General features: G+C 40.6%; 1 protein-coding gene across 1 annotated transcript in view; it reads right to left on the reverse strand.

Moving 5' to 3' along the window:
• DYNC2H1 (dynein cytoplasmic 2 heavy chain 1) overlaps positions 1-23,426 on the reverse strand; it is a 301,089-nt gene that overhangs the window by 36,058 nt on the left and 241,605 nt on the right. The window contains exon 86 of the mRNA XM_077770023.1: positions 11,348-11,437. Coding sequence (XP_077626149.1) covers positions 11,348-11,437 — 90 coding nt within the window. The remainder of the gene's footprint in view (positions 1-11,347; positions 11,438-23,426) is intronic.

Raw genomic sequence — 23,426 nt, forward strand, 5'->3', positions numbered from 1 at the left:
GTCAGAATGAAAAAGACAAATACCATATGATTCTACTCATAAATCAAATATAAAGAAAACAAACACATGAATACACAAACAAAAAGCAGAGTAAGATCTACAAATACATAAAATTGACTGCTGCCAGAGGTGTGAGGGGATGGGCAAATTGGGAGAAGGGGAGAGGGAGGTATAGGCCTCCAGTGATGGACTGTGTAAGTCACGGGAGTAAAAGGCAAAGCTGAGAGAATACAGTTCAGGATATTGCAACAAGGATGTAGGACAGACGGTAGCCACACGGTGCATAACATATAAGTGTGTCAAATCACTATGTGATCAGAAAGCATATTTGTGTGGCTTAAATCCTTTCAGATTACTGGAGACTAGTTTGATCTATGTGATTTGTACTGTGATTAAATGTAATGTTCCATATCAATTAATAAAATACTGTTCAAGTCTTTGATAACTTCAGTGATTTTCTGAATTAAATAATAATTATTCAATTATTGAGAGCAATATTCTGTCATCTCCAACTTTAATGATGGATGTACTTATTTGTGCATTTCTATCAGTTCTTGCTGCATGTATTTTGAAATTCTATTGTTTTGATAATTTGATCACTTTAGCATAAAATAACCTTCGTTATTTCCTGTTATATTCTTTGCTATGAAACTTATTTTGCCTGATATTAAGACAGCTACATGTTTTTGTTGTTGTTTGGGGTTTTTTTCCTTTGACTAGTGTGATCATGGTATAGCTTTTCTACCATTGTACTGTTAATCTATTTGTGTCTTTATATTTAAAGGGCAATGCCTTGATGCCTTATAGCAATCATATTTGAATTTTCTTTTTTTCATTCTGATGATTTTTGTTTTTTAGTTGGTGACTTTGAATATATGTCTGTTTATAACAAGGATACTTAATAATTTATATTATTTAGAGAAAAATGAGCTTATAAACCACCATGTCTTATATAAGAAAATTTTAGAGTTCAAAACTGAGAAAAAGAGAATTCAATGAGTAAAATTATGGTTTCAATTTGTTTTTAGATGAACCTTAAAATAATGTTTTTAAGTGAAAGACCAAAAATCAGAAAATTTATTTTTCTTTTATCATAATCATGCCTTGTCAGGATCATAATTTTTAATTACAAATATTCTAGTCATACGCGATGACTATATAATTTCTAAACATAATAATTACCATGTGTGAGGAATATTTGATAAACATAAAATTCAGTGTGACTTGGTTTATGAATAATGCCCTTGGCTCACTGATTATGTGGTTGAAATTAAGGCAATTATATTCTTTAAATGGATTAATTTAGAGAAAAAACTGGATAAAACAGTTCTCTTTTGATAACTAAATGCCATATTTGGGCCTTCATGAACTGTTAAATCAAGTATGTCTGATGCATGCATTAAAAATAACGACGTCCTGCACCTCCACGGAGAACCCAGCAGCCCTGCGTGTGGGGCTCCTCGGGTGCAGTCTCAGCACAGCATCAACCCGCTCCGGCCACGCTGACTGGGCCCGTTCCTCCCACTTCTCTCCCAGATTCTGCTCGTGCCGGCTTGTCCGCCTAGACTCTTCCGTGGCACACTCATGGGTTTGTGTCTCACTCCACTCAAGCCTCGGTTCACATATCCCCTCCTAAGAGAGGCCTCACCTGAGCACACAGCACCACCCTCTCGGACCCACTCACTTTCCAGCCCCCTTAACTGACACCAATATTCTTCAGAGCATCCTAATATTAGTTAGAAATAAAGATCAGTTCAGATGTAGTATCTGGCTAAGATCTATTATTTGCCTTCACTTTCTGGTAAGCCCAATAAGTTGATGCCTATGTTAAAAAATTCCTGACATCCCAGAAATGAACATCAATATTTGTAAAGCACAGCTGTTATGAATCTAATCAGCGTAACAATGTTATTAGTGCCAACCAACCATGACATTTAGATTTAATTTAGTTTATTTACTATCATCTATAGATTAGGCATTTTATATGCCACTTGGAGTGAAAATAATCTCTTATCCGCTCTACAGGTTGAAATTCTTGGTCTAAAGTATAAACACATACTTGTAAAATAAGAATTTAAAAATAACAACTGTGTAACTGTTCATATTATGGGAAGAAATTAATAACACTGTAATTCAGTAAGGAGAGAAACAGGACGATAACAGAAATCTTAAGAGAGAGTGCAACAGCTAAATAAGCATAAGGAACGTTTGAAGCATTTTAGGAAAAAATATTAATAAAAATTTACCTAATACAATGTATGATATACCTGTTTGGCTATGTGAAACCCAAATCTTTATAAAACTGTTTGACATAGTTCCACTTGCAACATTAAATAAAACACTGAAGAAAAAAAATTTAATTCTAAGTGAGTTAGTTCTCTTTAAGAATGAGTCCTTCAGGAGGAGGTCCTAGCTGGGGTTACTTCCCTCGCTGGGGAGAGGAGAAACGACAGTGGCCGTCAACTGTGCCACCTTAAAGTTTCTCAAGGAGGAAAAACATGTGGTCTTGAATATCTAACATAAGTCAACTTCAATTGAAACATGAAAACAAGAAAGAAAAAGAGGTAATTAGATACACCAAATATTTTTTCACTTAATAAGATTTCAATAGAAAAAACATTTAAAAAATACTTATTTAGGAACAATGTCCTAATGAGGTTTTAAAAAATACATGGAGATTAAAAAAAAGCTTCGTTAAGTCATTAGTATAGATTCGCATTTTCAGGACATGACTACAGAAGTTTTGAGGGTTACTTAAGGTGTGGATAGTTACCTTCAAGGTTCTACCTAAACACCGTATTACTGAAACGCTTTCCTGACCTGTCTGTACTGTGCACAGAGGAGTCAGTGTTAGTGGTAGTACCACTGCAGAGTCCACGCCTACGCTGTGTGCAACCACCATTAGATGGGCATGCAGCATGTGCAACCACAATTAAATGAGAGTGCACCGCGTGCCATTATAATTAGACGGGCAAGCGGCCTGTGCCACATTTAGATGAGCATGGGTCATGTGCAAAAATAATGACATGAGAGTGAGCCGTGTGCAACAATTAAATGGGCGTGTGCCATGCACAACCCCAAACAGCTGGGCGTGTGTCGTGCGCAAACCCAATCTGGCAGGTGCGTACAAGCCAGCGTCCTTCAGAGCGAGGCAGGCGCACTCACACTGGAGCCAGTCCCTGTTGCCCTCGCCCGCCCCACAGGAGTTCGTGGCTGCGGAGAGCCGAGCTCAGCACAGCACAGCGACCCGGGCAGGAGGCGCAGCCAGGACCCTATCGTCGGGCCGCCGCCGCCGCCACGGACCATGGGACAAATACGGACGGCTGTCACGGGGTCCCGACGTCCCAAGTTCTGCTCGCAGCCCCCTGGGGTGGGTTCCGGTGGGACAGGCTCCCACTGCAGCAGCGTGGCCACGGGGCTCGTGCGCAGGGGTGGGCTCGTGCCGGCTACAGCTCCCCTCCCCTGCGGCCGCGTAGCCCCTGCCGGCACACGAGCCCGGGCCGCGCGGAGGGACTGTGGGCTCTGAGCACGCGCACTCCAGGACAACCCGCCCCCACGTGGCCCCAGGCGGTTCTGTCCTCAGTATAACGTCCTTTGCATTGCGGTGTCCTGCCCCCTTCCCACGTGGGCGCTGCTGGGAAAATGCCGGGCCGGAGCCTGTGCAAAGGCGGGCGGGGCTGTGACAATGACCAGGTGTAAGGAAAAGACCACCAAGACCCCGACACGTCGGGTCGGCGCACCGCCACAGAGCTACAGGACGCAGACGACACCCTGTGGTTGTCTTGCTACGCAATAGCCTGGGCTCCAGCGGTTGTGACCCAAGTCTCGAGAGGCCGAGGGAAGTCCTGACCCGTATGGGAACCCAGGTTGCTGACCTTACGAACACTCGCTGCGTACTCGCAGGGGGACAGTTTATCTGCTAGGACCACATTCGTCCCTTTAAACATTCTCTGCAGGTGTGCTGCTGGCAACATCCACTCATTATGCCAGTCCAGCGAGCTACTGAGGTTGGTATGCATGTGAAAAGAGTGCGATGCAGACAAAAATTCAGGGAAGACTTTGTTATCTTGAAAGCCAATTAGGTAGCTATACTGTCACATTTCTAGAACCAAGGTATATCTTGTGCACAAATAGCAGTTTACTGGATTGCTTCTATAAAACTGGAGATCATCGTAGACCACAGACTGACCCTTACCATTCCAGATGTGCCAGCCAGCTGAGTGCAGGCAGAAGTTGTTAGCTGACATGTTGAGAGACTACTGTCCCTGTACAAAATTTAACTCCTAAAATCTTATGATACCACCTGCTGTAGTAATAGCTCTATTTTACTGGGAATATTTCAGTTATACACCCTAAGTTCATTCTAGGATCATGACAACAGATTCCAGTTGGTTGCATATTAATCTTACATCTTAGAGTTTGGGCCAAAATGTATTTTTCCCATGAATTCTAATAGTTATTTGTTTTTTTTAATCTACTTCCTTCCCCCTAAATTAGAGATTCTTGCTGATCTCTAATTCATGGTTCCCTCACTATTGTGTGTTTCCTGCACTTTGAATAGTGGTGGCACAAAATATAAGCTCAGCAAATACTCACTGACTAACTGGCTGAACATATATATAAATTTAAAAAGTCCAAAAGTACCCTTCTGGCTAAGTATAGTATATAAAAATAGGGATGCTACCTTTTCATAGTAAATTCCTTGAGAAAGTAGGGATAGAAGGAACTTATTCAACATCATAAAAGCCATTTATGAAAAGCCCACAGCTAGTATCATCCTCAGTGGGGAAAAACTGAGAGCTTTCCCCCTGAGATCAGGAACACAACACGGATGTCCACTCTCACCACTGTTATTTAACATAGTGCTGGAAGTCCTAGCACCAGCCATCAGACAACAAAAGGAAATCAAAGGCATCAGAATTGACAAAGAAGTAGTCTAACTTTACTTTTTGCAGATGACATGATACTCTACATGAAAAACCCAACAGACTCCACTAGAAGCCTACTAGAACTGATCCATTAATTCAGTGGGGTCACAGCATACAAAAATCAATATACAGAAATCGGCTGCATCTTTATACACCAACAATGAAGCAACAGAAAGAGAAATCAAGAAACTGATCCCATTCACAACTGCACAAAAAAATGATAAAATATCTAGGAATAAACCTAACCAAAGATATAAGAGATCTGTATGATGAAAACTACAGAAAACTTATGAAGGAAATTGAAAGAGACACAAAGAAATGGAAAAACATTGCATGCTCATGGATCGGAGGAAAAATATTGTTAAAATGTCATTACTACCCAAAGCAATCTACACATCCAATGCAATTCCAATCAAAATTGCACCAGCAGTCTTCTCAAAGCGGGAACAAACAATCCCTAAAATTTGTATGGAACCACAAAAGACCTCAAATAGCCAAGGTAATATGGAAGAAAACCAAAATGGGAGGCACCACCATCCCAGACTTTAGCCTCTACTACAAAGCTGTCATCATCAAGACAGTATGGTCTTGGCACAAAAACAGNACACCCAAATTACAAACAATCCAGTGAAGAAATGGGCAGAAGATATGAACAGACACTTCTCCAAAGAGGACATCCCGATGGCCAACAGACACATGAAATGATGCTCAGCATCCCTCCTCATCAGGGAAATACAAATCAAAACCACACTGAGATACCACCTCACACCAGCCAGAGTGGCTAAAATGAACAAATCAGGAGACTATAGTTAATGGTGACGATGTGGAAAAATAGGCACTCTCCTACACTTTCGGTGAGGATGCATACTGGTGCAGCCACTCTAGCAAAGAGTGTGGAGGTTCCTCAAAAAATTTAACAATAGAACTCCCCTAGGACACAGCAATAGCACTGCTAGGAATTTACCCAAGGGATACAGTGGTGCTGAGGCATAGGGGCACATGTACCCCAATGTTCATTGCAGCATTTCAACAATAGCCAAATCATGGAAAGAGCCTAAGTGTCATCAACTGGCAAATGTATCAAGAAGATGTGGTTTCTCTATACAATGGAATACTACATGGCAATGAGAAAGAATGAAATCTGGCCATTCATTGCAACGTGGATGGAGCTCGAGGGTGTTATGCTATGTGAAATAAGTCAGGCAGAGAAGGGCAGATACCATATATTTTCACTCATATGTGGAACAGGAGAAACTAACAGAGAGCCACAGGGAAGGGAAAGGGAAAAAAAATAGGTAAGGAGGGGAAGGGAGGCAAATGGTAAGAGACTCTTAAATACTGAGAATAAACTGAGGGTTGACTGGGTGGGAGAGAGGGGGAAATGGGTGATGGGCATGGAGGAGGGCACTTGTTTGGATGAGCAATGGGTGTTATATGGAAACCAGCTTGACAATAATCTAAAAACATAAATAAGTAAAAATAAAAATAGGGGTGCTGGAAGTCTTAGATCTCATACAGATTATTTTAAAATTTTGGTTTATATGTCTTTCTACGAGTAATTGTACTGAGTGCCTACTCCATGTAAAACACTATACTAAAGACTGTGGGTTACTAAAAGGAATTAGAAAAATAAAGAGTTTTCTTTACCAGGAACGCAAAGTAGTGGAGAACCTTCCACTATAGACTAAGATACCTTAGAAGACAAATGAAAATGTAAAAACATAATTTTAATAAGATTGTTTTTAATGCTAGGATCTCAAGAGAAAATAAAGTAAGTCTTCAAATGTCAGATTGCAGAGTACAAAATTAAACTCTAACACTTACTGGGCAGATTTAGATAGAAGCTAAATTTCATAAATATGTCACAGATGATACAGAATACATGTTGGGAGGTAAATCACAATGATTAGGAAACATGAAAGAGATTTGTGTCAGTTTACCTGAGAATAACCCTAAATGTGATCGAATCATTCGTTTATTATCAAAATATTGAAAAACCTATTTGTGCAGGCCAGTGGTCTACATGGCTGGACACAGCAGCCCACAGACAAAAATCTCTGCCCGTATGAAGCTTCCATTTAGTGGAGGAATACGAAGAAAATTAACTCAATGAAATGTACAGAGTATTAGCTGGGGATACAGCCTATGGAGGAAGATACATAGGATCCAGAATGACTGGAACAAGCTAGCTGAGGGAGCAGACAGAAGAGGAAATCAGAGAGATAACGAGCCTGACCGTCACTGGTCAGTTCATGTAAGGATTTCATTACTCCGGATGAGATAAGAAGTCAGGAAGGTATTTCCAAGAGAGAAGGGCTGGCCTCTAATCGATGCTCCAACTAGAACATCTGACTGCCTGGGTGAGAACACGCAGAGGGGGACAGGTGTCAAAGAGGTCCGGTCAGGTGGTTAGGTGACAGCCCCATTGACAATGGCACATTCAGGGTAGGAGCAGGGAGAGTGGTGGCTCTGAATCTATTTCCAGTGCAGAGGTGAGATCACTTCTGTGGTAGGACTGATGGACAGTTCGAGAGGTGAGGGGTTAACAAGGCTTCCGATGTCCCCAGAAGGAGAAAGTTGTTTGCTTTCATAGGAATGACTGTTTGTAGGGAGGCCAACATGAAAAAGTTTCAAGGGGGAGAGTGACAATTTTCTAAGAATGCTGCTGATAGGTTACAGAATCATCAAAAACCGGGGCGTGTTTCTACAGAACAGGCACCTTAGTGTGAGTTCTGTACTGCATAATTTCTGAAAACTTTTAACTATTCTTGAAATTGGGCTTTTATTTTTCCCATCTTTAAAATGGAAATATTATTCCCCTCCTCACATGTTGTAAGTATTACCAGGTTCCCTGGAGAGCACATCCATGTCTGACTGGCAGTATGTGCTCAGTTCTGACAAATGTTCATTTTCTCTTTTTGTCTTGCATTAGATCATTTTTAAAGTCTGAATATATGAAGTGCTGCAGTGAACAGCAAAGTGACCTGAGGCTCACATTTTATAGCCAGGGAAATGAGAAGAGTTATTTAGATGAAGCCAGAAAAGGTACAATGAGACACATTTCTGGATCCAGAAATGCCAGTCGGACTCCTGAGACAAAAGTCAACACACGGCTAGCACATGGCGCCCAGCGCGGGGCTTGCCCAGAATGAACCCAGCCAGGCCACCGCAGGAGACAGCACCCAGGGACTCTTGGTGGCAGTATTCTGCTATTTCTCTAATACTTTACTTGTTTATGTAGATAGTTGTTTAGCTTGCTGTTGTTTAGTGGTTTGGATTTTCTGAACAAACATCAAGGAGAGTTTAAATAACATACTGACTGGTATTTATTACTTTATTTACTGCTTGCATCTCCCCAGACTTCAAAGTTGCTAAGAGTCGATGTAAACAAGATTCTAAGGTAAGAAGGAAGGATGGCCAACTTTGGCAGGACGTGAGCATGTCAGCCAGGGCTTGAGTTAGGCCAAACAAGCCAACAGGTGGGTGGTGTTGACACAGTCAGTATCAACTATGAAACAAAAGGAACATAAGCAGGAACTCATTCCTAAGAGCCGAACAGGAAAGCCTGGCACTGTCACGTGACACTCTGGGGTTGGTTCGCAGTAGGAGTGTGATATGTGGGCACATTCAGGAGCCCAGTAGGCGTGTGTAGAGCACAGGGTCTGGGCACTGGAGAGGAAGGTCTCTATGTCCTACACATCCTTGGACAGCATCAACTCATGAGCTGCGCTGGAACAAAGACTGCACGTGTAGAGTCAAAGGGATCCAACTGTGAGAAGCTGAGAACAGGAAGACAGAGAAACAGAGGCAAATGCCGGCACCAGAGGGTCTGTGAACTGGGAAGAATATTTTGTAATTTACAACGACCAGCACAGAAGAATCAGAATATACCAGGCGGACATGTGACAAGGGTATTCAGCAAGCCGAGGGGAAACAGAGGGGAGAAATCAGGAATCAAAGAACCTCTACAATGTGATTTCTGAAGCAAAGGCAGAAAAAACTGAAGCCAGAAAAATAATCCTAGGATCCCAATAGGAAATAACCTATCTCGCCCTTTCACCTATTCGCTCACGTACTCAGCGGACAGTATGTCTGCCTCAGAAGCACGGGAGGGACGCGTGCCGCTGGAAAGGCCCGGGTGGAGGCCACAGAACGAACGCCGGGCTGCGGGTCTGAAAACCGCTGCCATCAGAGGAGACCCCTCCGCGCGCACTCACCCTCTGAAGCCCCCAGTACGAGTCCCTAGGAAAGCCCCGCTGGGCCCCTCCCGCACATGCGCGGTGTGCGNAATGGACTTAGAAACGCAGACGGTGTCGGGCCGGCCTGGAGCAGCTGTTCACCGAACTTCAGGCGGACTCCGGACAACGGACTGAACAGCCCTCCTCAGTCTCCCCTGCCTGCACACAACCCCCGTGGTGACAGGCCGCGTCACGCCCGTGGCAGCCCGTTCCGCTTCCCCGTATTCTGTGCCTCCCGGGGGAGGCCTCTGGCGTGTGGAACCGGCTGGCGCGGAGCTCAAGCTGCTGGGCACCTGTCTGAATCCAGGAAAGCTGCCGCCGCGGCAGGGGCTCTCCCGGCCTCACCCCTTCCCCACACTGCCCGGGCTGCCCACCTGGGCTCCGTGAGCTCCGAAGGCGCAGATGGAGCCTCGGGGTCCGAGCGCACCCTCGAGGACTGGAAGGCGAATCCCAAAACACACACTGCAAGTTTCCTGGCGAAGGGATTTATAACGACAACACGTAACACAGGAAAGCAGACCAAGTGAGAAGCCGTATCCCTCAGGGAAGGCAGAGATGATGAGAGCAGCACACCCTGGTTACAAGGGCGGGTGCGCTACGGTCAAATGAGTGATCCTGAGGCTCAGGAGGGTGCGTCATTACAGTTAAGGGCAAAGGACTATAGAACTTGTAAGAAATTATAACAGCGAAAATGACCCTGGAAAAGTCTTCAGTTGTGATGACAGGGATTCAGTGTACTTATAATCATGCCAGGAAAATTATAATAATTCATGTAAAAATTTTTAATTGTTAAATTTAATGTCAACACTATATCATTATATGTGCATAACATAATTGAGTGTATTTACACATATAGTGTAATACAGTCTGCCATTTCCAGCAAATAAAAACAGGTGCTGCCTGGGGCCACCTTAAAGGAGCCCCATTTATAGACGGGCAACAGAGCACCAAGGGAGGCAAAGACTAAGACGGAACAGTAACCTTCCCCTGGAGGAAGCTAGAAAGACAGAACAACAACAAAGTCAAGGACGCAGGTCTAGAGACAGACCTTCAACGGCACAAGGTCAGATTGCTTCTAATCAGAACAAAGATGAGCAGGGCAGGTTCAGACCAACCTGTGGGTGGGAGAGAAGGTCTGCCTTCTCAGGAGATCATTTCATAGCTTGAATGTTCTCTGCAAAGTAAGAAGGAAGGTATTCAGCTAAGGGAAAAAGGGTGGGGGGGTGACTGGTTTTCAGGAAAGGAGTGCAGGTAATTCAGGGTTGAAACAGATGGTGGGACACAGGGCAGCGCCCAGGGCCTGTCCCACACTGGGGACTGTGTGTGAAATATTGCTCGCAGAGCTCAGCAGCCGGTGTGTGGACAGAATTTTCAGGAAGGAAGACACATGAGGAATAGTGAGTTAGGACACCGAAGATTCCGGAAAGAGAATGGTCAAAGTTATGTGCCACGGATGTGAGGCTGGGTCAGAAGGTTCAGCAAAGAGAACACTAAGTGGGAAGAGTCCAGAAAGTCTAATAAGTTGGTGGGAAACTGCAGCGTGCCGGTGGTCCCACAGTGACCAGCGTGGAGCAGTAACAGGTGATGACAGGGCTGGCGGTGTGGATGGACGTGTGCTCTGAGACATCACGTCCCTCCCGTGAGTGCAGGGCCGTGTGACGCAGCTGCAGCGAGCACGGGACGAGGCAGAGGGTGACAGAGCACAATACAGAGAAGGGACGCCAACATGCACCAGGGCCACCGCTGGTCCTCTGAAAAGTCAGCTGTATCCTTCCTTATTCATTGTTTTCCTCCAAGTCAGCCAACTGGGTCACTCTGAGAAAACTCGATTTGAACAAGGGACAAATAGATGCAAGGAGGTCCTGCGGCCGGGGAGACTTGCTCTAAAGTGAGTTAGTCACAGATATGAAGCACTTTCAGCGAGCCACCATATGACCCACATATATTAAAGTGTAGATTTTTTCTCTAAAGTCTCAGAAGTTTTGAAAAGCCACCATAAGCAGAAAGAACATAAATACTTTTAAAGTATGCTACATAAACCCAGACGGCGGAATGAGAAATGAATACATGGTGCTTCATGTACAGAATCATTCTCACCAGCTACTCGCAAACAGATGATCTCCACACGCACATCTGTACACCGCGACGGACACCCGTGTCACTGACCCACGGGACCCTTACCTGTATCGCGAGGGCACGAGCCATGAGGCCTCTCAGGTACTGCAGGGGGTCTTCCGGGCCTTCCCACCGGCTCTGCCAGGCCACAGGACACTGCAACGTAAAAACGACCCAGTATTACACACAAAAGACCTTTCAACCTCAGTGTGACAGGGAAAATATTTCGGCACAATCCACATTGTGTGTGTCATGATTTTGTTTTCTTAAAAGATGTCTGTTTTTCTCTGAGCTTATCACAAGCAAAATGAATGACACAGAATGAATTAATTTGTTTCTCTCAAAAGAGATTTTTTAAAGTAAAAACCCTTGACAGCAGAAGCATACATCAATAGGCACAGACAGAGCAGCAAGCCAGTTCTCCAACAACAGGATCTGGTACAGAAAGAAGTCCAATCAAATCTGACAAGTTCATTTTATCAGGGGTCAAGACTGTTTACCAAGTCTTGTTTCCTCCCCACCTTCCTTAAACTACAAATAGAACAAAATATAATAGAAATATCACCCCTAAAACTATGTTGACAAGAGAAGAAATTTTAAAAAGTACTCTAAATTAAAGTTAAATAAGTAAATAAAACCATTCTAAATCAGTTATCTGTTTAACATTGACCTTCTGTGAACTGGTATTCTCCAATAGCGTACACTTCTTTCCTTTACAATATTCATTAGTTCATGTTCATCACATCACACCTCTTCTGGGAGGGTTTGCTGGACTTTGCAAATGTTACATAAATATCATTCAAACTTCTGAACTTGAGCAGTAAGGAAAGAACGTCAATGTAATACCCCAGAACACTGATTATATAGTTGGAAATAACACTGTAGAATGTATCAGCGATGCATGGAACACAAGCATTATAAGATAACAGGAATTCAGGGGGCAAAAAAGGACCTTAGGAAACATCTGGTTCCATTACTTTCCATGTGTAAAGTAAGCCTCCTTAGGAATGTGCCAGAAGAATGCCAGAACTGTGCTCTGAAGGTGTGGGGAGTTTAACATGACCCCAAATCCTTCGACACGTCTCCCATTGGGACTTGACCTGGGCGCTGCGGTCCTCAAATGAGGGTCCCATGACCACCATGGCAGTAACGCTGTACAGTTTCAGGACCAGGCCTCAAGAAATCGGTTGCTTGTATTTCCTGTCTTTTCAGACTTTTCAGCTTGCAAGCCATCCACCATTTGTGAAGCCCAATTTTTTGAGAGGCCCATGTGGACATGGGCTGAGGTTTCCGGCTCCCAGCAGCACAGACTTGCCAGATGTGTGACCAAGCTGTGTGGAGCAGACAAGCTTTCTTCACCAAGCCCTACCCACATTTCAGGTTTCTAAGCTTAAAATAAATGAATTTTTAAAGTGATGCTTTAACCCAGTAGATTTTGGTGGAATGTGTATATGGCAAGATGACTAACGCAGATTTCGGTACCTTCCCACAGAAGAGTGAGGTCTGTGTCCCCTCCTCTTGAGGATGAGCTCAGTGGAACGTTGACCGACAGAACAAGGCAGAAGTGATGCTGTGTCATAGTTTTCAGGTCTAGGCCATTACAAACGAGAACCTTCATCTTCTGTTTCGTGCGGTGTATCATCTTAGAACCAAGATATAATGCTGTAACAGAGCGAAGCAGCCCGTATGGAGAGGCCCACGTAGAGACGCCCATATGAAGAGTAACTGGCCTCTCTCGCCATCGTCCTGCTAAGCTCCCTGCCGATCAGCAACGACATGCCAGCCGTGTGAACGGACACTGTGCAAGAAGACCCTGCAGGTCTAAGCTGGGTTCACTCACTAGTGTCACACAGACCAGAGACAAGCCTGCCCCACCAGATCCTGCCAAAACCTTATGTTCATGAGCTAAATATATGATTCTTCTTGTTTCCAGCCATTAAGTTTCAGGGCCATTTGTTATGTAGCAATAAATAACTGATATACCAGGTTTTCACGTTCTCAGTGTTATAACTTCCTACTGTAGAAAGACAGCTTCTTGTCCTAGCTTATTACATAAACGATATGCGACTGCGAACAACCCCAACAATCCCCAGAAGCTGGCATTCATGCCCTTGTGAAACCCCCTCACCTGGAGGATAAACTGGTTCTAGTGACTGGATTCTGATGGAAGAATACAGTGAGAGGGATGGGATGCCACTTTTGAGATGAGGTTATAACACACTGTGGCTTCTGCTCTCTATCTCTCTCCCATGCTCACTCTAAGTGAAAAATTTGCAAGGTTGTGAGCCTCCTTAGGGAGATGTCCCTGGACATATGATGAGTCTCCAGTTAGTAGGGTGCAGAAGCCTGCCAACAGCCAGGCCGTTAGTGCCTCTGGCAGCTGTGACAATCACAACCCCTGACAGCACCTGACTGTAGAGATGCAGGAGGCCTGAGAAAGGGGACTTGCTAAGTCACATCAAGACCTGTAGAGACTGTGACACAATACCTTCTGTTCGTTATGCTACTCAGTTTTAAGGTAATTTGCTGTGTAGCAACCGATGACTGAAAGAGTTAGCAATATGAGTGTCAGGGTATTACATTCCATTAATGTTTAAGTCCTTATTGTTCATCAACTCAGCACCTCCCTACAGAGTGTATACAACGCTAATCTGAGAACATATGCAGGATGGACAGGAATATTTAGGAAGCTTTTCCAAGAACAAAAGATCTGGTAGGCACCATTTCTCCCCTCCACATGGACATTCCCACTAGTGGGAATGAGTGAGAACACTATCCACCTGGCGTGCTAACACTGTACCTCCCACACTGTGCTCTCTGACAGATATGCGCCAGCCAACCTGCCCTTGCGTGAGTCCATCTGCGACACTGGCACAAACAGGACATCATAACAGCAGCGCTGACAAGGGCCAGTGACACTCGTAAGTGACTGCTGCCCTGGGGAGAAGGAAAGATAACCACACACACCATTGTGACTACGGCCTCAGCAGTGGGCTGGGGGCAGACATCTGGGTGAACTGCAGACCCACCTCCAATGAAATCTTGGGGGACAACACGGGCCAAGTGCCCTGTACTTCGGCGCTACCGCAGCTCTGGAAAACATCTGGTCTGACCGAACACAAGCCAAAGGTGGCCCCAGACTGGTCCACTAACAACACACCGACCACAGTCTGGCCACAGTAGGCAGAGAGCCTCTGCAGATGACTGGACGGAAGGCAAAGGGATCTCAGCCACAACAGGACACACTTGACACATGTGGGAGACACCTCTGAAGGACACTTCAGGTCCTCTTCTTCATAAAGACACGAGTTTCAGTAGCAAGAGACATAGTCAACTTTCCTAACACACAGAAACAGACACAGAGAGACAAAATGAGGAGAGGAATACATCCCAAATGAAAGAACAGGGCAAAATCATGGAAAGACACCTAAAGTAAAGGGCAATAATATGCCTGATAGAGAACTTAAAGTCATGCACAAAGAGATACTTTTCCAAAGAAGACATCCAGATGGCCAAGAGACACATGAAAAAAAAAATGCTCAACATCATTCATCATCAGGAAAATAAAATACAAATCAAAACCACACTGAGATACAACCTCACACCTGTCAGAATGGCTAACATTAATAACTCAGACATTGACAGATGTTGGTAAGGATATGGAGAAAGAGTATCTCTTTTGGACAACTAGTGGGAATGGAAACTGGTGCAGTCACTCTGGAAAACAGTATGAAGGATCCTCAAAAAACAGAACTATCCTACGACCCAGCAATTGCACTACTAGGTATTTATCCAAAGGATACAGGTGTGCTGTTTCAAAGGGGCACCTGCACCCCAATGTTTATATCAGCACTATCGACAATAGCCACAGTATGGAAAGAATCCAGACGCCCACTGATGGATGAATGGATAAAAAAGATGTGGTATATAAAGACAATGGAGTATTAGCTGGCAATCAAAAAGAATGAAATCTTGCCATTTGCAACTACGTGGACAAAACTAGAGGCTATTAAGCTAAGCATAAGAGAAAGACAAATATCATATGACTACACTCATGAGGAATTTAAGATACGAAACAGATGAACATAGAGAAGGGAAGCAAAAATAATATAAAAACAGGGAAGGGGACAAAACATAAGAGACTCTTAAATAGAAAGAACAAACAGAGGGTTCCTGGAGGGGTTGTGGGAGGGGGGATGGGCTAAATGGATGAGGGGCATTAAGGAATCTACTCCCAAAATCATTGTTGCACTATATGCTAAGTAACCTGGATGTATAAAAAAAAATAAATAACAATAAAAAAAAAGAACATACCTATCAATAATTGCTTTACTGTAAATGGAATCACATCCCAATAAAAAGACATAGGGTGACAGAATGGATAAGAAAGCAAGACCCATCTATATGCAGCCTACAAGAAATTCCTTTTAGACCTAAAAACTCATGCAGATTTGAAGTGTGGGGATGGAAAATCATTTTTCATACAAATGGAAGAGAAAGGGAAGCTGGGGTAGCAATACTTAAATTGGACAAAATACCCTTTAAAACAAAGACTGTAGGGGGCCCCTGGGTGGGCGCAGGTGGTTAAGTGTCTGACTTGATTTCGGCTCAGATCATTTGTGGGTTCAAGCCCCATGTCAGGCACTGTACTAACAGTGTGGAGCCTGCTTGGGATTCTCTCTCTGTCTGCTCTTGCATGTTCTCTCTCCTCTCTTTCTGTCTCTCTCTCAAATAAATAAACTTTAAAAAGGACACTATCCAACAAGAAGATACAAGAATTGCAAATATTTATGGACCCAACATGAAAGCGCCCAAATAAATAAAGCAACTATAAACAAGCATAATCAAAGTAATCAATGCTAACATAACCCAAATTCATTCTATGAAGCCAGCCTAAAACACACAAAGACATTACAAAAGAAAAGAAAAAGGCCTGTATCACTGATGAATACAGATATAAAAATTAACAGTAAAATATTAGCAAGCCAAATTCAGCAATACATTAAAATAGCCACTCACCCAGATCAAAGTGGAATTATTCCCAGAATGCAAGGAGGGTTTAATATCCACAAGTCAATCAACTTCACTTTCTAATTCTAAAACACTCACATTACTCCTTAAAAATACTATGTACCCATGTAGTTACTTCTCCATTTCCCTATTAACAGAGGATGATTTTTAATTTATTAGCCTTCTGCAATGGCTTTCAATGATATTTTGCAGTTTTCATTGCACAAGTCTTGCTTTTTTCTTAATTTATTCCCCTGTATTTACTCTTCAATACTATCGTAAGTGGAGTGGCTTTCCTAATTTCATTGTGGATACTCTAAATGCTAAAAACTCGCATTCACTGGTACTATATAGAAATGCAACTGACTTCTATATATTGATATTCTTATTGACATTTTAGTATTCATTTTCCTAATGATTAACAATACTAAGCATTTTTCATGTGTTTGTCATCTATGGATCTTTTTTTTATTTTTTAATTAAGTATAGTTAGTACACAGTTTTATCTTAGTTTCATGTGTACAATATAATTCAACAATTCTACACATTACTCAGTTCTGATCTAGATTAAGTGTACTCTTAATTCCCTTTATCACTCCCATCACCTCTCCCCTAGCAACCACCATTTTGTTTTCTGTATTTAGAGACTTTTTGATTGTCTCATTTTTCCTTTTCTTATTTTGTCTCTTGAATTGCACACACGAGTGAAATCATACAGTATTTCTTTTTCTCTTATTTCATTAGCACTGTGCCCTATGGGTTCATCCATGTTGCTGCAAATGGCAGGATTCAATCCTTTTTTATAAGTGAATAATATTCCATTACATACATATACACACACATGCACACACCATAGCCTCATTATCAATTAATCTGGATACATGTGGATGAACCATCCACATTCTTACACCAAAAATAAACTGAAAAATGATTAAATATGTAAATGTGTGACATAAAACCATAACAATCCTAGAAGAAAACAAATAGTAATTTCTTTGACATCATAGAAAACACTTTTCTAGATATGCTCCTCAGGCAAGGGAAACAAAAGCAAAATTAAACTATTTGGACTACACCAAAATAAAAAGCTTTTACACAGAAAGGAAATAATCAACAAAAGGAAAAGGCATCACGCTGAATAGGAGAAGATATTTATGAATACTCTATCTGATAAGGGGTTAATGTCTAAAATATATAAAGAATTTCTACAACTCTACACACACACACACACACACACACACACACACACACACACACAAATCCAATTTAAAAATGGATAGACGTTTTTCCAAAGATGGCCAAAAGACACATGGAAAGATGCTCAACATTACATCATCAGGAAAATGCAAATCAAAAACACAATGAAGTATCACCTCACACCTGTCAGAATGGCAACAAAAACTCAATAAATAATGAAATTAAAAAAATCAAGTGTCACCATGGATGTAAAGAAAAAGGAATTCTCTTGCACTGCTGGTGGAAATGTAAAATGGTGCAGCCACTGTGGTAAACAGTGTGGATATTCCTCAAAAAATGAAAAATAGGATTAACATATGATCCAGTAATCCCACTACTGGTTATTTACCCAAATAAAGTGAAAACAAGAATTTGAAAAGATATATGTGCAGACCCCTATGTTTACTGCATTATTTACAAAAGCCAAGATACAGAAGCAGCCCAAGTGTCTGCCCATACATAAAGGAAATGAGGTATATATATACCGTCTTGTTAAAGTGTCTATTCAAGTATTTTTTCGAATTTGGAATGCTTGTCTTCTCAGTATTAGTTGTACTTCAAAACATTTCTAGATACATGTTCCTTTGTTGAGCATGTGTCTAGCTAATCTTTCTCCTGTCTGTGGCTTACATTTTATATTCAAAACAGTATAATCAATTTGGGGGTAATTTTTATATGTTTGGAGATATAGGTATAGGTTTTTAACTAGGTATTTTTTTGGCTTTAGCTCTTCATTTGTTCTAGTACTGTCTACTAAAGAGATTTTCTTTTTCTCTCTTTTAGTTGCCTTAGTATATTTGGTGAAAATAATAGATCATACATCTGTGGGTCTTTCCTTGGACTCTATTACATTCCATTGAGGTATACATCTATTTTTATACCAGCATCATAGTGCTTTGATTCTATCTTCAGAGCAGTTTTTGAAATCATGCTGAGTAAGATCTTCCATTTTATTCTTTTCCAAAATTACTTAGAGTATATTAAGTCTTTTGTATTTTTGTAAAAAAAGAAAAAAATAGAGGCAAAATTTTGGTCACTACAAAAAAAATTCTGTAGTGGTTTCCATTGGGGTTGTTTTGAACTTCTCAATTTGGGAAGAATTAACATCTTAACAACACTGGGCCTCCGGAATCATGAACACAGTACATCTTTCCATTTATTTGGCTCTTCTTTACTTTTGCTCATAAAAGCTTTGTGGTTTTCAATGTATACGAACTTGTTATGCATTTTTCGTCAATTTCACCCTGAAATTGCAAGTAGCTGTCTTAATTTCAACTTTCAATAGTTTGTTTCCAGAATATGTATCACTTTAACGTACTTATCCTGTATACCACAATGTTGCTAAACTTAAATGTTCTTATTAGCTCTGGAACTTGTTTGTAGATTCTGTAAGACACTGAAAATAGATGACCATATGCTCTGCAAATAAAGACAGGTTTCCTATCTCTTTTCCAGCTTTATGTTTTGTTTTTTTTTTTTAACTTGTCATGCTAGCTAGAGCCTTCAGCACAATGCTGAATACAAGTAGTGAAAGTGGATCTTGATGTCTTATTCCTAGTGTTAAGAGGAGAGAATTCAGTCCTTTGCTATTTTGTTAGCCATGGCTCTTTCATGGATGCCCTTTCTCTGGTTGAGAAGGTGCATTAATCCTGATTTGCTGAAAATTTTTATAATGAATAGCTGCTGACTTTTGACTAATGCCCTTTCTGTGCCTATTGAGATAATTATGTAATTTCTTATTAGTCTACTAAAATAAGTAACACTGATTTTTTTAAATTCAACCTAACTTGTGTTCTTAGAGTAAATCCCACTTAGTTAGAATGCATTATCCATTTTTATATTTTGTTGAATTCAATTTGCTAATATCTTGTTAAGGTTTGGGTCTATGTTCAAGGAGAAAGTTAGTCTATAGATTTCTTCTATAATGATACCTCTGTTAGCTTTTGCAATTAGGCCATGCTAGTCTCAGAGGGTATAGGCAAGTATTCCCACCTCTTCTATTTCGAAAAATTTACTTAGAGTTGGTATTATTTCTTAAGTATTTATTCGGTTTCATCAGTGAATTCTAGAAGCTCTCTTTGTGGGAGGTTTGATAAAAATTCAACTTCTTTAATAGATAGAGAGTATAGGTTGTTTCTCCTTGAATGAGATTTGGTAGTGTGAATCTTGCAAGAAATTTGTAAATTTCATCTCAGTTGTTAAATTTATGCACATAAAGTTGTTAAAAATATTCTATTATCCTTTTAATGTCTGTAGAAACTGTAGTGATGTCCCTCTCTTATTCCTGATACTGGTAACTTATGACTTCTTTATTTCATCTTTGTTTTGAACTACTTAAGTAAAGGTTCTATTTCCATCTTATGTCCTATATAGGCTCATTATGCATACCTCTGTTTTATTTTTATTTGTTGCTTTAGGATTTATAGTACCCATATATATTTTTTTAATTTGCATCCAAGTTAGTTAGCATATTATAATGATTTCAGGAGTAGAATCCAGTGATTCATCCCCTACATATAACAGCCAGTGCTCATCCCAACAAATGTCTTCTTTAATGTCCCTTGTCCATTTAGCCCATGCCCCCACCTTCAACCCTTCCAGCAACCCTCTGTTTGTTCTCTATATTTAAGAGTCTCTTATGTTTTGTACCCTCCTTGTTTTTATATTATTTTTGCTTCCCTTCCCTTATGTTCATCTGTCTTATTTCTTACATTCCACATATGAGTAAAGTCATATATTTGTCTTCCTCTAATTGAACTTAGAATCCACTCTAGTCTGCATCTATGTTCATTAGGGAAATTGATCTGTAGTTCACCTTTTTAGTGGGGTCTACATCTCGCTTTGGAATCAACATAATGCTAGCCTCATAGAATTGCTTTAGAAGTTTTCCTTCCATTTCTAGTTTTTGGAACAGCGTCAAAAAGAAGGTGTTAACTCTTCTTTAAATATTTGGTAGAATTCCCCTGGAAAGCCATCAGACCCTGGACTCTTGTTTTTTGGGAGATTTTTGACTACTAATTCAATTCTTTACTGATTATGGCTCTATTCACATTTTCTATTTCTTGTTTCAGTTTTGTAGTTTATATGTTTCTGCTAATTTGTCCATTTCTTCCATGTTGCCAATTATATTGGCATATAATTGGTCACAATAATCTCTTATTATTGTTTGTATTTCAGGAGTGTTGGTTGTGATCACTCCTCTTTCATTCTTGATTTTATTTATTTGGGTCCTTTCCTTTTTCTTTTTGATCAAACTAGTTACAGGTTTACCAATTTTGTTAATTCTTTCAAAGAACCAGTTCCTGGTTACAGTGATCTGTTTTCATATATATGTGTGTGTATGTATGTATGTATATATATGTGTGTGTATGTGTATATATATATATTTTTTCACAGTTTGCTTTTTTTTTTTTTTTGGTGGAGGAGTGTCGATAGCATTGATTTCTGTTCTAATCTTTATTACTTCCATCTTCTGCTGGTTTTGGGCTTTATTTGTTGTTCTTTCTCCTGCTATTTAGGGTGTAAGGTTAGGTGGTGCACCTGAGACCTTTCTTCCCTTTTTAGGACGGCCTAGATTGCTATATACTTTCCTCTTATGACCACCTTTGCTGCATATCAGAGGTTTTGGGCTGTGGTGTTATCATTTTCAATTGTTTCCATGTACTTTAAAATTTTTTCTTTAACTTCCTGGTTAACCAATGCATTCTTTAGTAGGATGTTCTTTAATCTTCAAGTATTTGTTTTTTTCTTGTGGCTGATTTTGAGTTTTATAGTGTTGTGCTCTGAAAATAAGCATGGTATGATCTCAATCTTTTTGTACTTGTTGAGGGCTGATTTGTACCCCAGTATGTGATCTATTCTGGAGTTCCACACGCACTTGAGAAGAATATGTTCCTTGAGAACACTTGAGAAACAGTGTTCCACTGCTTTAGGATGAAATGTTCTGAATATATATGTTAAGTCCAATTCGTCCAGTGTGTCATTCAAAGACACTCTTTTGTTGTTTTCTGTTTAGATGATCTGTCCCTTACTGTAGTGGGGGGCTGAAGTCCCCTACTATGATGGTATTATTGTCAATGAGTTTCTTTAGGTTTTTAATTAATTGATTTATATATCTGGGTGCTCATACATTTGGAGCATAAATGTTTACAATTGTTAGATCTTGGTGGACAGACCCCTTAATCATGATATAATGCCCTTTTTCATCTCTTGTTACAGTCTTTATTTTAAAATCTACATTGTCAGATATAAGTATGACTACTCCAGCTTTCCTTTGGTGACAATTAGCATGACAGATGGTTCTCCATCCCCTTACTTTCAATGTGAAGGTGTCTTTAGGTCTAAAGTCGGTGTCTTGTAAACAGCACATAGATCTTGTTTTCTTATGAATTCTGTTACCCTATGTCTTTGGATTGGAGCATTTAGTCCATTGATATTTAGAGTGAGTACTGAAAGATGAATTTATTGCCATTATGTTGCCTGTAGCACTGGTGGTGTTCTCTGGTCCTTTCTACTCATTGTTGCTTTTGGGTTTTTTTGTTTTGTTTCATCTTTTCTCCCCTCAGAGACTCCCTTTGAAATTTCTTGCAGGGCTAGTTTAATGGTCATGAACTCCTTTAGTTTTTGTTTGTCTGGGGAACTATTTCTCTCTCCATCAATTCTGAATGACAGGCTTGCTGGATAAAGAATTCTTTGCTGCATATTTCTCCAATTCAGTACATTGAATATATCCTGCTAATTGTTTTTGGCCTGCCAAGTCTCTGTGGATAGGTATGCTGCAAAACTGATCTATCTTCCCTTATAGGTTAAGGACTTTTCCTTTGCTGCTTTCGTAATTCATGCCTTCTCTGTGTATTTTGTGAATCTGAGTATAATATGCCTTGTTTGCTGGTCAGTTTTTGTTGATCTAATGGGAGTTCTCTGTGCTTCCTGGATTTTGATGTGTTTTCCCCAAGTTAGGTAAATTTTCCACTATGAATTGCTCACATAAACCTTCTAACCCTTTTTCTCTCTTCATCTGGGACTCCTATGATTCGAATGTTATTCTTTCTTAATGAGTCACTTTGTTCTCTAACTCTTAGATCATGCTCTTTTGCCTTAGTTTCGCTCTTTCTTCCAGCTTCATTATTCCCCATAATTTTGTCTTCTTTATTGTTGATTCGTTGCTCTGCTTCATCCATCCTTGACACCATGGCATCCATTCGAGATTGCAGCTCAGTTACACCATTTTTAATTGCATCTTGACTAGCTTTTACTTCTTTTATATCTGCAGAAAAGGATTCTAATCTATTTTCAACCTCAGCTAGTATTCTTATGATTCTAAATTCTGCGTTCAGACATCTTGTTGATATCTGTGTTGATTAAGTACCTGGCTGTCATTTCTTCCTGTTCTTTTTTTGGGGGTTAATTCCTTCTTTTTGTCATTTTGAAGAAAGAAAAATAATAAAAATTTAAAAATTAAAAACAACACAAAAATAAAATAAAGGAAGCTAAATCCTACATGTATTTTTTGTCCAGTAGTTGAAGGGAGCATGATAGAATAGAGAAAAAGGGATAGAAAAATTTTAAAAAATGATTAAAAATTAAAAGAAACATATACAATAAAATAGAATAAAATGAAAGTAAAACAAAATTTTACAAAAAATAAAAATATAAAACACATAGTAAAAGAAATTTAAAAGTTTTTTATAAAAACAGGTGTGTGAAATGGCTTATGCTGGTCTAGCTGTATTTCAGGGACGAGGGAAGCTGAGAACTTCCAGGCTGCTCCACCCTCCTGGCCCCTCCCTAGTACACATCTTTAACTTAGTATGGTCTATCTTCAAATAGCATTAAATATTAAGTGGTACTAATAAAACTTCAAATAATATTAATAAAACTTCACATATAATATGAAAGT

This window comes from Crocuta crocuta, unplaced genomic scaffold, assembly GCF_008692635.1.
Source record: "Crocuta crocuta isolate KB4526 unplaced genomic scaffold, BGI_CrCroc_1.0 scaffold80, whole genome shotgun sequence".
In the NCBI taxonomy this organism is placed as follows: domain Eukaryota; kingdom Metazoa; phylum Chordata; class Mammalia; order Carnivora; family Hyaenidae; genus Crocuta; species Crocuta crocuta.